Genomic DNA, 15,663 nt, shown 5'->3' on the forward strand with positions numbered 1-15,663 from the left:
GATGCCGGCCACGGGACCGTCACATGCGCCCCCGCCACAGATACCAGGCTTCCTCATACCCAACCATGAAGCGCAACCACTCAAACAAGCTGTCGCGGACCTTCTCGAACGCGACAACGTGCGCTTTCCAGGCGCCCAGCCCGTATCCTTTGCACGCGAACATATTGCCGAGCTTCAGCGGAATGAATACTTCATGTGTGAGAAGACGGACGGCTTGCGCTGTCTTCTCTTCCTCCACTGGCAGGAGGGGCCAACAGGTGCCTTTGAGCCTTTGACCTTTCTGATTGACCGCAAGAACAATTACTACGATGTGCGACCACCCTTTCGAATACCGCATTACATGCATCCAAACGAGCCCGAGCCCTTTCTGTACGGTACGATCCTGGACGGCGAACTAGTGCATGACCAGTATCCAAACGAGCCTGCGCCGCGGTTAAATTTCTACGTCTTTGATTGTTTGGCAGTCAACGAGCAGAATGTCACGGGGAGAACACTAGACAAGCGGTTAGGGCGGTTGCACGATTGGGTCATCAAACCGTACGAAATGTACCTGACGAGGACATTTGGCAAGAACATCCGACCGGATGACCTCAAGCCATTTGCGCTCAAGGGCAAGAAGACCTATGCAGCGTATAAACTTGAGGATATGTTCAGCAACATACTGCCAAACCTCCGTCATGGCAACGATGGCCTGATCTTCACCTGCGTATCCACACCATATCAGTTTGGCACAGATCGACACATTCTCAAGTGGAAGCCACCGCACGAGAACACAATCGACTTCAAGCTCCGCCTCGGCGAGTTCCCCCTCATGGACCCCGAAGACGGCGAAGAAGGCCTCATTCCCGACTACGACGCAATGCCGCATCCCATCGAACTTCTTGTACAGCACAACCAAAACAAGTACCAAGTATTTGCCCAGATTTCCCTCACCCCAACCGAGTGGGAAACGCTCAAATCCCTCAACCAGCGTCTAGACGGCCGCATAATTGAGTGTTATCGCACAGACAATGGGCAGTGGAAATACAAGCAAGAAGCAGACGGCACGCCCCGCTGGCGCGACGACAAGAAAGACGCCAATCACATCAGCACGGTCAACAGCGTATTGGAGAGTATTGAAGCGCCTGTCACGGAGATGGACCTCTTGGCCAACGCGGAAAATATCAAGCGTGAGACGTATCGTATGCAGGGTAAGCTCGATCAGTACCGGCCGTCGCAGGATGCGGGCGAGCGCGAGGCCAAGAAGCGTAAGTTTAGTAATTCAGGTATGAACGGGCAATGAGATGACGAGGAGGGCCGCTAGGATTGGTACGCGTAGGAGGTATCTGGGAGGCAAACCGTATTTCTGAGTATTACTGTCAGCTGAAAAGCTTGTCTACATCCAGCGGCGTCTGGATTTGGCGTTTTCTGGTCATTTTTTGGGGGCACGCATTGGAGCTGCGAACATGATACCCAAGCTCTGCTAGATAGATGCAGGGGCCACTTGAATAGAACTATTCATTTTTACGTTGTCCACTTTTCCTAAAGATGCTGAAGCCATGTCATATTATTGATATAAAGGTATGTCATTCTTGCACTAGTGTCTTCGCAACTTTGAATGAACCAAAGAAAGATCTTATGAACTTGTCAGTACCAAGTCTTTCAATCAAGAAGAAAAATAGCATAGGTACCGTTAAGAAAAATCTCGAGGTATCTTGGACTCCTAAAACGCCTTCGTATCCAACCGTAATGTCCGCTTTTCTGTGCTCTTCCTCTGCTCTTTCCCTACCAGCGCATAACGCACCCGGCAACGATTCCACTCCACTCACACTGATATCCCCCAAACGCCCCATCAATGATTTCTAAAATTCTTCTTCTGGTAAAACAGATCCGTCCTACTACTTCCTAGATTAATAATCTTGGGACACCCATCTCTATCCTTCTCGAGGCGTGTACACTCAAAGCAATAGAAAGCGTCGGAAATGCCCTCGCCACCGCAGACGACGCATTTGTTTTGGTAGTTGCCGAAGGAGCATTCGTCGCAGATGCGGGCGAGCGTCGTGGGGCGCACGTACGAGTCGCAGACGGGGCACTTGCCGTCGCATTTGTCGCAGAGGCGGCCGATGGATATGCCGGATTGCTTGCGGCACATTACGAGATCCCTGAGTGAGGAGAGCTGTTAGTTTATGTGGGGGAGAGAAGAGAGGGAGAGGGTGTGGGTTGGACTTACGGATGATGGCGAGACATGGTGGGTTGGTTCTTAGTATAGTGTTTGCGTGTTCAGATGGAGTTGTTGCAAGAGGTATTTAGACTTGTAAGATCGCTGTGTTATGTCTCTCTTTATCAAGTGGCGTATGTTGTAGTGGGAGGCGCGAGAGAGAAAGTTGTAGAAGTGAAAGTCGAGCTTCGGGGGTCCGCTGCTAGCGTAAGCCAAGCGCCGCCCGTGGAGATGAACGCCTGCTCTGCGCCGAAGCTCGTGTCGCGTTAGATGTGCCTCGTCTCACTCATCCTTTCTTTTCTACGACGCATGACATGCTGGCTTCATTGCAGGACATATAGCACATCATAACTATAGAAGGCTGCCTAGTTGGGGTCCATGTAACAATGGACGCTTCTATTGCGTCCGCTGTAGTCGTTCCTGACGAACTCTCAGCGCCAGCCTCGCCCGTATACACCCAGAAAAGACGCCAGGAGTCATTTTCAGACGACCCGGCAAAGCGACCACGAATCGAAGCTGACGATACATCCGGCGACAACGATAGACGTGATTCCGGCTCTAGAGACACCAAGCCTGCCCCAGTGCGCCGCGAGAGGGGACGAGAGCGCAGGCTGTTCGGCGCCGTCCTGGGAGCGCTCTCACAGAACACTGCTACTACTGCACAAAAACGCCGCTTCGAAATCGAGCAGAGACAGTTGGCTCAACGCAAGCAGGAAGACCACGAGAGCGAACAGAGGAGGGCTGAGCGCGCAGCAAGGCGGAAAGAGCAGCGATGGATAGAACAGAAGCGCTTCGAGAGGGAATCAGTAAGACGCGGCAAAAAATGACACTCTGTTCAACAAGGGCTTACCATTTTCAGATGCGCATCCGTCATGACAACCTCCTCAGTATGGCCCACTTCCTCCAGACCAAGACAGAGCCACGTCTCGTACGTTGTCGCATAAGCCAGTTGCCCATTCCCGAAAGCTAATTCCCGGTCCAGTACTATAAGCCCTGGGAAACCAGCCCCGACGAAGACGACCGCATACAAGACCAAATAGCCGGGGCCAAAGACATCATCAGACATGAGGTGGCTGAATACGAGGCTCGCCAACACGCGGATAATCAGCGGAAGCGGGACACTGCCGACGAAATGAACCGACATGCAACAGATTCCCAGACTGGTAAGAGCCATGATGCAGATGCACCTCACGCAACATCCACAGCCAATGGTGCCACTAATAACAGCACTGCTCCGCCTGAAGACATGGAAATAGACCGTCGACATTCTGATAATCCCAACACCACCATGGAAGTAAGGGATGAACACGCCACCGAGGATACGCAGGATGGCAGGGATGCAAGTCGTGACATTGTCCCCGAGGAGCCTACCAAAGATGATGAAGATGAGAATGGAGAAGATGTCGTAGAGGAGGCTGCCGAGGACACTGTCATCTACTGAGTGCCGCCTGGAGCTTCCTTCTTTTTGACATCCACTATTCACTAACCACATATCTTTCTCGTGGATATACGTTTGGACACAATACCTTCGATCTCTTCTGACACTCGTCTTTCCACGCGCCGATCATCTTCCTTACTAGAACTTGTTTCAGCCTCTAGGTCCTATCCGATTCATACCTCAATGTAAAGACGTGGAGCAATGGTGCGATGATGCTTTCGAGCAGAACCCAAGAAGGTAACAATATCCTAATTGGGGATTCTTGTTACTACATTCGCTGTTGTGACGTCGTACTACATCATACAGCCTAATCTGATGCAGCATGGTGATAAGTCATTATGCACGACAAGTCAGTACTTAAACTACATGTTGCTCAATATGCTGAGTTGAAAGGATATGCACTGCATGCTGACTACCACACCAAGCGTGGGTGTGTCCCGGTAGAAGAGCGACAGACAATCAAGTTACAAACTTTCGTCTGTCTTGGTCCAGGTGTACTATCGCATAAAGCTGCAGGTTGCGAGCCTAGATTCTGGCTTCATACGCATGCAAGGACGCAACCTACTATTAGAGAAAAATACATATAATCCAACAATTCAACTCGAACCCCTTGACTCCTCCTTGCCATGTTTACTTAAAACACCCAGTATACTTTCTAATTGCTAGCTATATAAACTCAACATTGCAAAATGAGTCGCGATACGTAGCATGATGTGCCCGAAACCAAAGAAAACAAGACATCCACACAAATAGGCCCGACAGTGATGGCTATCGTACTAGATGTGACGCGGACCCCACTCCGTCTTTGGTACGTACTTTGCCTCGGCATATCCGCTTTTTTTGCATCACACCTCGTACGAAAGCAAGCTACCGTACGAACTTCTCCTTTGAGTGGCTCCGAGAGAGAAAGCATATCAACTACTGCTCTTTCTCTTTTTTGACCCAAACAACCCAAACATTTACCTTGAACATCTTCCGTCCTTCATCTTTGTATTTGGGAACAGACGAGTGATCTTTTTTCCTAGTGTGACTATAGCTTCTTTTTTGGGAGCCAAGTGAGAAGACGACAAGAAAGATGGCGAACATCGAACCCATCAACCCAGAGTCTGACTCGCGCATCGAGGTCAAGAAGGCGACGCTGAATGGGCAGACGTACGAGTATTTGTATGGTGTGCCCAAGTCGGGGGAGTGGAAGAAGACTGTTTTTCTGGTATGTCTTCTTTTTCTGTTATAGCCGGAGTAACCATGGGTCATATGAAGAAAGGAAAGAGAAAAGGAGAATGTGGCTTTGGGATGGTTATTGCAGAGAGAGAAAGAGAGAGAGACGGACTCACTATATACTCCGAATAGCTCGACTAACGCAGCAAACCCTAGATTCATGGATGGCCCGATCTAGCCATGGGATGGCGATACCAGATCCCGCTTCTGTTGGATTTGGGATTCCGCGTCGTGGCACCGAATATGATGGGATACGGTGGAACGGTGAGTTTTCCATACTTCTCTTGCTCTTTCTTCCCCGGAAGATACTCTTCGTGAAAGGCGAAAAACGCTGATCTTGTTGCGCATAGGCTGCTCCGCAAGTCCCCCCCAACCCGCTCAATCTATACGGCATGAAGAGGGCGTCAGATGACATTGCTGCGCTGGCCAAGGAAGTCGAGGCGCCGCAAATTGTGCTAGGAGGTCATGATTGGTGAGTTTTACAGCGTCGCATCGACGATTCTGCTCGAGACGAGTAATCAATATACTGATACCGGGAATAGGGGAGGTGCCGTCGTTTGGCGTGCTGCTCAATGGTAAATTTCCATAGCCGACTCTCCAATCGCGATAAGAACTTTTCTTTAACAGACACATCTAGGTATCCCGAGCTGATCACTCACGTCTTTTCAATCTGCACGCCGTATACTGCGCCGTCTGAAAAATACTTTCCCATTGAAGACATTGTCAAGGGGCCTGTACCCCAGTTCGCATATCAGATGCATCTTGCCTCTGGTGAGGTGGAGAAGGTGATCAAAGATGAGGAAACTATCAGACAGTTCCTAAAGGGCATGTATGGCGCCAAGGGACCAAACGGCGAAGTTGTCTTCAACCCTACCAAGGGTGTGCTATCTGAGAACTTGGCAAAGGTCGGAGAAGGCGTGCTCCTGAAGGGAAAGGTACGTTGTTGATCTCTTTATGCTGGGACGCGTGTCGAGAGGCGACCCCTTTTCTTCTTCTTCCTAGGTTAAAAGTCGGGGAAACCGGGAGAAAGGCAAAGATAGCTTCTCTTTCGAGGCAGTGATAATGGGTCACGAGCGAGACGTGCTCGGCAGCCATTGTTACCCGTCTGGGTATCTGGTGCAGGATTGCCGGCACGACATCCAGAAGATCGGCCCCTTTTTTGTTTGCTCGACACGAGTGTAACCTGGACTACGGGTCATGGTCACCAACTGTCGTCATTGTCTTGTTTCAGAGAGAAAGGCGTGGATGCTGTTTCTCCTCAAGCGATGGTGTACTGACAGCGAATCAGGAACTAGACTACTACGTCAAGCAATACTCTAACCACGGCATCCATCCTACCCGTACGTTATGCTCCTAACCAACATTCGCATAGCGAAATCCTCTAGCTAACCCGATTGCCCAATATAGTCAACTGGTACCGCACACGCCGCTTGAACTGGGAAGAAGAGCAAGAGCTGCTTGATAAGAAGACCATTACGCAGCCTATTCTCTTCATCCAAGGAATGCTGGATATGGTCCTCACGCCAGAGTTGTCAAAGGGCATGGAGAACTTCATCCCACAGCTCACCAGGGGCGAGGTGGCGACTGGGCACTGGGCCATGATACAGAAGCCAGACGAGGTGAATCGAATTATCCGCCAATGGTTTGTGGCGCAAGGCCTTGTAGACAAGCACCCAAACAGTCAATTGTAAAAAATGGGGGGGATTGAGACGGATCTAGAAAGGATGCGCTAGCATAGCACAATATGTAGAATCCCACGGGGATACAATAACCGTAATTCCGCCTACTTTGAAACGAGTTATAGACACGAAGCTATTGTGGGTACGTCTGTGTGGTCTGAGCATGTTTTTTTTTCTGGACCCCCTAACGGTTCGCCCGGGTGACGAGTGTGCAGTGTGCATGCAAGGAGTAGTGGAGCCCCATGGAAATTTCGCCTAAACGGAATTGTTTTTATATCATTTCCGTGTCGCATGACTGGTGGTACAGTGACTGTAGGGTTGAGGTGGCAAGATCGTCCTCTAGGTACATACAGTAATACCGAGTACATGCACAGGGAGCAAAGATGATTGCAATTGCAATTGCAGTTTTGCGGCTCTATCCGTTGTTTGGTCCGGCATATGCTTTCCATTGCATCCCTTGTCATCGAGCGACATCGGGTTGCCGGTACGCTAGTACGAGGGTTGTTTAATTAGAGTTTTCGGCAATGTGGATTTGATGTTCTTGCTGACGACCCGCTGCTGACGAGTTGCTGACTGCAAACTGCATGTTGAGTCAATGAGGGTTTGAATGTCGAGTCGATCCCTGCTAAGGCCGCACTCAAGGCCGTGTTGCAGATTGGCCTGCGTCACCATCTCGTTTTGCTAGCTACTGACATGTAGTCGTCGATGGTCGGCATTCCTTACCTATCGGTCAAATGCAAGATCACTAACGTGGCAATTAAGACGATGACTCTTTTCACTTGTATCAGACAAGACTTTGCCATGTGTTGTACAATCTCCGATCTTCGCTTACAACGCACTGGCATCCCCTCGGTTTTTTTTACCCTTAGAAATGAGGCGTTGCGAAGTGTGCTGTGATGGTGGTGACTTCCTCGGTATCTCCGGAGGTTCTAACCTCTCACAGAACGGCAAAAGTAGTAGTACTAGGCACTTGGCCCGTCATTGACATGCAACCGGGTGTTCTGAATCCTTCCCAATCCTTTGTTCTTGTCCCGTCTTGATTCGAACGCTCATCCGTTAGCGTTGCCGCGTATTCTTCCAAGCGAACAATCACCACATTTGTTTTGTGAGTGGGAAAGATATCTTGGAACATGTTACTTTCCTGGTACAAGATGTTCGGGATGCAGGTCCCCGTCCGTGCGCCACCCAGAGGATTGGGACTTGTGCTGCAGAGTATAGCCAGTGGTGTCACTGCGTTGTACCTTGTGGCTATCTGGTGGTTGTGAATTGTACTCGGCGCGATGAGGGTGTTGCCAATGGACTGGCGCGGAGCCGTACGTCCGCAATATCTGTAGCTTCTTTGGGATTGGGTAGTATACGTACCCAGGGTGCGATAGGAGGATGCAGTCCCGTTACGTCAAGCAGGCAGACCGCCTCCAGCAGCGGCTACAACCCCAGGATCAAGATTGACTCGTCGTCCCAGGTTTCTGGCGGCAAAAGACCAAGATCTACCCGCTCACCGCTGCGACGCAAATGCCGGTGCCTGAGATATAGATGCTTGATGCAAGTTGCGATAAAGCGCGTGTGAGTGGGTAGTATTAAAATTCGAGTTGGGAATGGGCGCGCAATGTTTGACCAAGCTCACCGCCTTCTGCTTTCGAAGGCCCATGCAGCGAGGTCGAGGATTTGCTGCTTGGTGATGCATGATCTCAGGGTTCGTACGGGCTATCGGCAGGGTCTTGAGTAGTGTCACCAAGCAAGTCGAGGTAGTAGTTAGTACATGCGACTCGTATGTGATCGCGTCTTATCAGCGTGCATATTATACAATAGCATCTCGTGGCGAGCTCGTATTGTGTCTTGGGTACGTGTGAGGTTGGTCTACCTCCAGCTGCCAGGACGGCTGGAGCCACCATGGTGCTCTGTCATACAAGGTTCGACCATGTGCAAGGAGCGGCTCTCAAACGTGTGCTTTTGCCGTCCCGTACGTAGGGGCGTCCGTGCCAAACGGTCGGAGAGATATATCCTCATTCCGTGGTACCTACGGCTTGCCCCAACGACCTCTCATCTCGCTCGTGGCCCACCCCTGTCTAGTGGTTCCTACCATGCGGCCACGATCACCGTTATTCCTCTCGATTGCGGGTGGACCATGCTCAACCTCATGTCTCGGTCGGATTGGCAGATCCGGCAAAGCATTGCATTGCGTTATCGGTGCCTTCTCGTCATGTTTATGCAGAAGCCAGTGGCACATGTCAAATCCCCTTGGCCGTTGGTGGCCGCTCCTCGGTCGTAGCTGCAGCTGGTAGCTGGTTGATATGCCCTTGACCAGTCGTTTGTGCAGTTGACTCTGGAGTCGCCCCGATAAGAAGCCTTATGTACGTCTTCTTGTTCCGACAGACCGGTCGCGAGTTCATGCCTCTCGTTGAACTAGTAGCTGCTTCATGGTAGGTGCACCGTTGCGCACGTCCGACCTACTACAAGCCGACATCCAGCCAACGGGTTTTGACCACACACTGTTGCCCTAGCATCCCCAAGGTAGTGTGCTATAGGATAAGCATCTTACCTCACCGAGGCTCTTAGCGAGGAGGCGCGCCGTCGAGTGTGAGTCGTTCGCACTGTTATGTACTAGGACACTACTATATCCCAGGAGGTTTGATTGCTCCAGGGGGCTTCCAGAGGTCTTCTGGAAACTCAGCCAAGTATTCTAGCCAGTCAACGTTCGTATTCTTCCGTCGGCAGATAGGCCCTAGGAGTCCAGCACTGACGTTGCGCTGGGGTTCTCGGAAGACTTATTGTGGAGATATGGCTTGACGGCTGGCACCCTCGACACAGGACAGCCCGCATATCAGGCTGATGTTTCCTGCATATCATCCAGGGATCCATGCAGCGACAGGGCCACAAGAACGGACTGATCCACTCAAAGCAATCCCAACGGAACCTTTGAAGGCAAGCTGCGCAGAGTGCCTTATCGCCGTTTCACAACGCCAGCTTCGTCTCTGATAGACGGGCATCGCCAAAAGGCCCGTCCACAATAGACACCACAATATGACTACTGCTCATATATCGCATCCTGTGTATGCACGCTCCGGCCGTTGGTAGCTGTTGATTCGGCAGAACGACTTCAAACGGGCCAAGACCAGTTGCCGCTAGTTCTTCGGTCGAATTGCACATGCTTTCCGCGGCGTACCCACAAGACGATCTAGCCTCACGTATACTACCAGAGTAACGGTATGAAGAAATGACTAGGCAATGGCTACCGTACCAAGTAGTTTTTGGTTGTCCACCCTTGACCTTGCTTGTCCCGCCAGATTGAGCCGCCTAGCAAATGACGTGGAACCTTCAAGTCTCCTCTCATGCGATGCCATTATCTCGCCGATGCACGAATCTGAGGCAAGCCCAGCGCGCGCCCATTTACTATTGATCGAAATACGTCTTCTCAACAAGTATATCAGCCTCCACGCTCCCGTGGGGTGGGCTCCTGCTAGCCATTTCTCCTTCTCCTTTTCCCGTACCATTGCCAAATCTCCCACTACTTTTATATCTTTCACGTAATGGCGCCCTCAGCTCTAGCAGATATCTGCCCAATCCCAGCAAGGCACTACACAAAGTCTTCGACCGTCGTAGCGTCGGTCTTGCATGGGCCAAGGGATTTGCGGTTGGTATGCCTTCCGCTTTCGTTATCCCACCCCACGCCTACCCACTGTCCGTGGGGGTGTCATTCGTATACAACGAACATCCGAGACGGCAGGCTGACAGGTTCAAATAGGAAACTCGAACAATCTCAGATCCCGCCGCCAATGAACTCCAGATCGCTATCAAAGCCACCGGGCTGTGCGGCAGTGATTGCTCATACTACAGCAAGTTCCGCAACGGCGATCTGCAGGCTTGTGAGCCTTTATCGCTAGGCCACGAGTCTGCTGGAGTTGTTGTGGCCATCGGCAACAATGTCACTGGCTACCAGATTGGCGACCGTGTTGCACTCGAGGTTGGTGTGCCGTGTGATAACTGCCGGTCATGCCAGAGGGGCCGCTACAACCTCTGCCCTAAGATGAGGTTCCGAAGTAGTGCCAAATCTGTACCTCACTTTCAGGGGACCCTTCAGGAACGCATCAACCATCCTGCAAAATGGTGCCACAAGTATGTTGTGCATGATCGACCCGAAGTCCGAGCCTTAGCTGACAACTCTAATCAGACTCCCTTCACACGTATCCATGGAGTCGGCTGCGCTTTTGGAGCCACTTTCGGTTGCGATCCATGCAACCAGGAGAGCTCAGATTGAGCAGGGTGACACTGCAATCGTCTTCGGCGCAGGTACTGTTGGTCTTCTGACTGCTGCCATGGCCAAGGTGTCTGGTGCCACAACGGTTGTCATTGCCGATATTGATTATGGACGCATAAATTATGCTCTAGCGAACGGCTTCGCGAATAAGGGTTACATCGTGACTGCACAAGCACAAGCAACCGAAGGCGCGGAGCAGTTTGCTGCTGCAAAGGAGCTTGCTGCAGACATTATGCAGATTGCGTCGCTGAACGAGATTGACTTTGAAGGCGCCGATGTGACGTTTGACTGTACTGGCAAGGAGGTGTGCATGCAAGCCGGACTTTATGTAAGTGAACCCTTGGAGTTGACGTGGAACCAATGCTGACCAACCCACAGGCAACCAGACCCGGCGGCAAGCTGATCATGGTCGGCATGGGCACACCGATTCAAACTCTTCCCATGTCAGCATCACATTTGAAAGAAGTTGACATCATCGGGATTTTCCGATACGCAAACACCTACCCAACAGGTATCAAGATCCTGTCCGCAGGTGTCCTCCCGAGCCTCGACAACATGATTACGCACAGGTGAGTAATCCTATAGCATACGCGCAGAACAACGGCTAATATTTTTGATAAGATACCATGGCCTCGCTTCAACCAAAGAAGCTTTCGAGCTCGCCGGAAAGACCATGGACAAGGACGGCAACTTGGTTGTCAAAGTCCTTGTTGAGATGTAAATACGGCCGACCTGTAATTGTGTAAATTCTTTCTTCAAGGACTATTGTGGGTATTAGAGAATGTTTGGAGGTGTAATGGGAGTGCTACATGTTGTAGCCTGGCGTTCACAGGATAATTTTGGGATTCTGTTCAAGACTGAGATACCACTCGCTTCTGTTTTAGTACGCATCCGGAGTAGAATATTCTGGGATATCAACTAGGGTTAAGGTTGACAAAGGAAAGCTTCCGGTCTGTACTGAGCTGGAAAATATGATAAATGGTAATCGATTAAGGAGCAATGGATGGAGTTGTGAAATTGTGAGGAGTTTGGTTGTAGTCGACAGAATCGCGTCATGTAGTAATAGTCTAGTTGCCAGCTAGAGCTCCAGACTAGCGGCTTGGCGTAACCCCACGAACCGCAGCAGCTGCAGCCTAGCAAGCTCCCCACCATTGACGATACCGCCGCCATTGCCTTGCACCTCCACCTCCACCTTTAGCTTCTAATTGCCCCTCCAGACCCCCCGGTGTGTGCATCAGACAAGTCACTTTGTGTACACAACAAAAATGGCGGAATCATCGGGAAACCCGCTTGTTTCAACCACCCGCGCCTCTGACGCCAGTCCCACAGTCCAGCTTCACCCGCTGGTCCTCCTCACAATAACCGATTGTGTAACACGACACACGCTACGACAGCAGACAGGACCGGTAGTCGGTGCCATATTGGGGGCACAGGATGGACAGAACATCACCATGGAGGTCGCTTTCCAAGCAAAACTCCAGTCAAACGAGGACGGTGAAACAACGCTCGATGACGATTGGTTCAGCAAGCGGATCGAGGATTGTAAGTCGTACCCCATTTTCCTAACAGGTATACCCAAACGAACGCTTACGGAGATGCCAGTCAAGGATGTACACAAAGAGCCCCAACTCGACATTGTCGGATGGTTCACCCTTGGTCCCGCCTCTGGCCCCGAGCCGCACCTTCTTCCCATACATTCACGGATATCTGAAGTCTATACCGAATCGCCGTTACTTGTTCTCTTCCACCCTGAAAATGCCTTCTCTGAGGAAACTGCTGCCGGAAAATTGCCACTTACAGTCTACGAATCCGTCTCTGTTAGCACGTCGAGCGAACCGAACGATAAGGTCATGGATGTCGATGGCGCAGTACAACCAAAGTCAACCAAGTTCCGGGAGCTAGTGTACTCTATTGAGACTGGTGAGGCCGAGATGATATCTGTAGACTTTGTCGCCCGTGGTGGAGGAAATGCAACTGCGGTTGAGGGCTCAGTCGATGTTCCAGTGTCGAGTGCCGAAGCTTCAGCGAATGACGAGGATGCTGGAAAACGAAGCACGCGAAGCAAACAGAAAGAGAAGGAGAAGGTGCCGGAAGATACTCCAATCGAGGAGTCGCAAATTTTGAGCGCAGATGATGAAGAGAGCAAGTCCATCCTCAAGACTGTGGACATGATGTAGAAGTGCTGACCGACCTTTAGTTTTGTCTACCCTTACAGCAAAGATGAACGCTATTCGTATGCTTGGTCGACGTATAGCTCTGCTCCGCGCCTACCTCAACTCGCTTCCACCGTCATATCTGTCCGATGCTTCGCTACCCATCAATCCTACACCAGACGAGCAACATTCATTGCCTCTAAACCATTCAATTCTTCGCAGTATCTCCGCTATGCTCGCTCGAATCAACATTCTTGCCCCCCCAGACGCTGCTGCTTTTACCCTCGAATCTCAGCAAGAGGCTTCGGATGTCCAACTGGTTAATTTGCTGGCATCTATTACAAACTCGGTATCGGCTGCCAAGGAATTTGGTCGTAAGAGTTCTATTGTCGAACATGGAAAGAACCAAGGTAAAAACCGCATGGGTGCCATGGGTGGATACGGAGGGGGTGGTGGATACCCCGGTGGCAGTTATGGAGGCGGGGGTGATGGCAACTTTTTCAACACTGTCTTGTCAGGAGGGTCAGGAGTGGACAGGTGGTGATTCCCGTGTCCACGCCCGCCCCCGTTGTCACAGTTTGAGAAATTAGATGACTAATGGAATGTAGCTCGAGGAAGGAAGCAGGTGCCTGCGGAATGGTAGACGATCGGCAGCCACTAGCCCTTTTCGACCCGGACGATTTGGTCGAGTACGAGGACCGGTTCATCGACTATGTGGTGGCTTTTGGGGTGATGGGACCGGCCTACGCGCTCCTGTTCTTCCTGATGCCTTTGATTGTGGTGCTTTTGATTGTGCATGTCAACATTTGGATGGCGCGCCGAGTGCAGGGCATGGTGCAGAGGGTGATTGGTAGGCTAAGGCAAATGATGCGAGCGGTCCTGTTTGGAGCGTGACGTCTGGGTACATTGTTGAGAGTGCTGCAGCATAGCGTATAGGCGCATGATTGAGCGTCATGGACGACGCATGGTTTGTCCGTTATGGGCTATGGTTTACGGTTATGGTTCTATGGGTTATGCAAAGGATTAGCGGAATGGCATACATAGATAGCGTGTATTAGATGGGGTTTGGTGGTATGCTAGTGGTATTATTGTGTACAAAGGCATTCTGATGATGGTTCCGTACATCTAGCTTGTATAATGTGACACGGAGAAAGTGTCTAAGAGAGAAAAAAACGTGAAATTGTTGACCATTGTTGACCATTGTGGTGAAGGGGTGGTTTAGTATGACGTACAATTTTTGGGTCAAGATTGACTTGGACTTTTTTTTTTTTTTTTTGCCTTCTTCACCGAACAAATATGACTGTTTTGAAATACCGGTATCTCTAGTAACGCATACATGTTGGTGTATATAAAAAACAGAGTTACACAACCCGCATTTTTGCTTTAAAAATCCAACAGAAAAACGCATGGAAAGAAATCTTGATGGCAATGGCAAAGCATACATGCATTATTGGTCATGATATATATAAGTATGTATGTAGTGTAATGCAGCTTTTGTCTTCATCGTTGCAAATCCAAGTACACACCAAATTCCTTGAATCTCCATGACACCTCCCCTCCGAAAGAAGAACGAAAAAAAGGGTATAAGAAATTAAGGTTTTTTGTTTGAATACAGACGAAACGAAAGTGAACCCAGAAAAGAAGAAAAGAAAAGAAGTTGGGATGTTGGGAGAGAGTAAAAGTTATGGTAATAAGTAGTAATAGTAGTGGTAGTAGTAGTAGTAGTAGTAGTAGTAGTAGTAGTAGTAGTAGTAGTAGTAGTAGTAGTAGTAGTAGTAGTAGTAGTAGTAGTAGTAGTAGTAGTAGTNTAGTAGTAGTAGTAGTAGTAGTAGTAGTAGTAGTAGTAGTAGTAGTAGTAGTAGTAGTAGTAGTAGTAGTAGTAGTAGTAGTAGTAGTAGTAGTAAGTGCAGGTAAAAGTTTAAAAGGAAGAAAAAAGAAAGGAAAAGGTAGAGGAAGTGAAAGAAAAGGATTAATACCTCACAACAGGAGCAGCAAGAGCATCATTACTATCCTGCACCAAGACACCTTCCTTGATACCCTCCTTTTCCATTTTGTGCATCCAATCGTCCTTTTTATCTTTTTTATGAATCCAGCCGCTGAAAATCTTTTTGAGCTTGGATTTCTGCTCCTCCTTGGCGGGGGCCTTGGGTTCGTTGGAAAGAGTTTTGAGGACGGCGGGGGAGTCGATGCTCATGCGGTGGGAAAAGTTGGAGGCTTGGGCGGTGGTGTTGCTTTCGCCGCTGCGGGGGCGGGTTTGCGAGCTTGAAGAAGCGGTTTTGGTGTGCTGCTGCTGGTCGACATTGGTGGTTGATGAGGATGCGTTTGTTGCGAGTTTTTCTGTCGGTTTGGGGCTGGCTGATACGACACTGGCTGGAACGGCACTTGTGGGTGTTTGGGAAATTGGTTGTGTGCCTTGCCGGCGGGAGGATTTGCGAGCGGGGAAGGCAGCGGTGTATTGCATGGCTAAAGTATCTGACCCACTCCTCCTGTGCTGTTTCCGTGCGGCAGGCGAGCGTTCTGGATGCTGTTCTTGTGGACGCATAAGACTTGCAATGTGTGTCTCGGCTGTGGGTGATTTGGGAGATGCCACTTCTTGCTTGGGCTTTTCAGGTTCTTTCCAGCTGTCCAGACTGGGCAATGGTGGAAGCTCTCTGTTGAGGTTGACGGTATTCGACTCTGACTTTCTAGGTTGTGCACCGTCGTCTCCCTGGCCATGCGAGGAC

General features: G+C 50.3%; 8 protein-coding genes across 8 annotated transcripts; 5 read left to right on the top strand and 3 right to left on the bottom strand.

Moving 5' to 3' along the window:
- Window position 1: 1 nt before the first annotated feature.
- COCVIDRAFT_14938 (hypothetical protein) lies at window positions 2-1,282 on the top strand (the record flags this gene model as incomplete). Its single annotated transcript, XM_014702305.1, has 1 exon — window positions 2-1,282. The coding sequence occupies one exon, from the start codon at window positions 2-4 to the stop codon at window positions 1,280-1,282; it is 1,281 nt and encodes a 426-aa protein (XP_014557791.1).
- Window positions 1,283-1,831: 549 nt separating this feature from the next.
- COCVIDRAFT_14939 (hypothetical protein) lies at window positions 1,832-2,226 on the bottom strand (the record flags this gene model as incomplete). The annotated part of the gene is made up of 2 exons (XM_014702306.1): window positions 1,832-2,141; window positions 2,210-2,226. The coding sequence occupies 2 exons, from the start codon at window positions 2,224-2,226 to the stop codon at window positions 1,832-1,834; spliced, it is 327 nt and encodes a 108-aa protein (XP_014557792.1).
- A 357-nt stretch (window positions 2,227-2,583) lies between these two features.
- COCVIDRAFT_14940 (hypothetical protein) lies at window positions 2,584-3,638 on the top strand (the record flags this gene model as incomplete). The annotated part of the gene is made up of 3 exons (XM_014702307.1): window positions 2,584-3,003; window positions 3,057-3,125; window positions 3,180-3,638. The coding sequence occupies 3 exons, from the start codon at window positions 2,584-2,586 to the stop codon at window positions 3,636-3,638; spliced, it is 948 nt and encodes a 315-aa protein (XP_014557793.1).
- A 1,072-nt stretch (window positions 3,639-4,710) lies between these two features.
- COCVIDRAFT_96111 (hypothetical protein) lies at window positions 4,711-6,544 on the top strand (the record flags this gene model as incomplete). Its single annotated transcript, XM_014702350.1, has 7 exons — window positions 4,711-4,845; window positions 5,010-5,117; window positions 5,204-5,325; window positions 5,396-5,428; window positions 5,491-5,788; window positions 6,142-6,193; window positions 6,261-6,544. 7 exons carry the CDS (start codon window positions 4,711-4,713, stop codon window positions 6,542-6,544), a joined length of 1,032 nt encoding a protein of 343 aa, XP_014557836.1.
- A 1,121-nt stretch (window positions 6,545-7,665) lies between these two features.
- Window positions 7,666-7,875, bottom strand: COCVIDRAFT_95957 (hypothetical protein; the record flags this gene model as incomplete). The annotated part of the gene is made up of 1 exon (XM_014702351.1): window positions 7,666-7,875. A coding segment is annotated over one exon (210 nt), but the record flags the coding sequence as incomplete, so codon positions are not given.
- Window positions 7,876-8,760: 885 nt separating this feature from the next.
- On the bottom strand, window positions 8,761-8,922 carry COCVIDRAFT_96060 (hypothetical protein; the record flags this gene model as incomplete). Its single annotated transcript, XM_014702352.1, has 1 exon — window positions 8,761-8,922. The coding sequence occupies one exon, from the start codon at window positions 8,920-8,922 to the stop codon at window positions 8,761-8,763; it is 162 nt and encodes a 53-aa protein (XP_014557838.1).
- A 1,137-nt stretch (window positions 8,923-10,059) lies between these two features.
- On the top strand, window positions 10,060-11,508 carry COCVIDRAFT_14942 (hypothetical protein; the record flags this gene model as incomplete). The annotated part of the gene is made up of 5 exons (XM_014702308.1): window positions 10,060-10,167; window positions 10,275-10,645; window positions 10,701-11,115; window positions 11,166-11,356; window positions 11,409-11,508. 5 exons carry the CDS (start codon window positions 10,060-10,062, stop codon window positions 11,506-11,508), a joined length of 1,185 nt encoding a protein of 394 aa, XP_014557794.1.
- Window positions 11,509-12,052: 544 nt separating this feature from the next.
- Window positions 12,053-13,484, top strand: COCVIDRAFT_95973 (hypothetical protein; the record flags this gene model as incomplete). The annotated part of the gene is made up of 3 exons (XM_014702353.1): window positions 12,053-12,329; window positions 12,390-12,933; window positions 12,968-13,484. 3 exons carry the CDS (start codon window positions 12,053-12,055, stop codon window positions 13,482-13,484), a joined length of 1,338 nt encoding a protein of 445 aa, XP_014557839.1.
- Window positions 13,485-15,663: the final 2,179 nt, after the last annotated feature.

Source organism: Bipolaris victoriae (genome assembly GCF_000527765.1).
Source record: "Bipolaris victoriae FI3 unplaced genomic scaffold scaffold_31, whole genome shotgun sequence".
In the NCBI taxonomy this organism is placed as follows: Eukaryota; Fungi; Ascomycota; class Dothideomycetes; order Pleosporales; family Pleosporaceae; genus Bipolaris; species Bipolaris victoriae.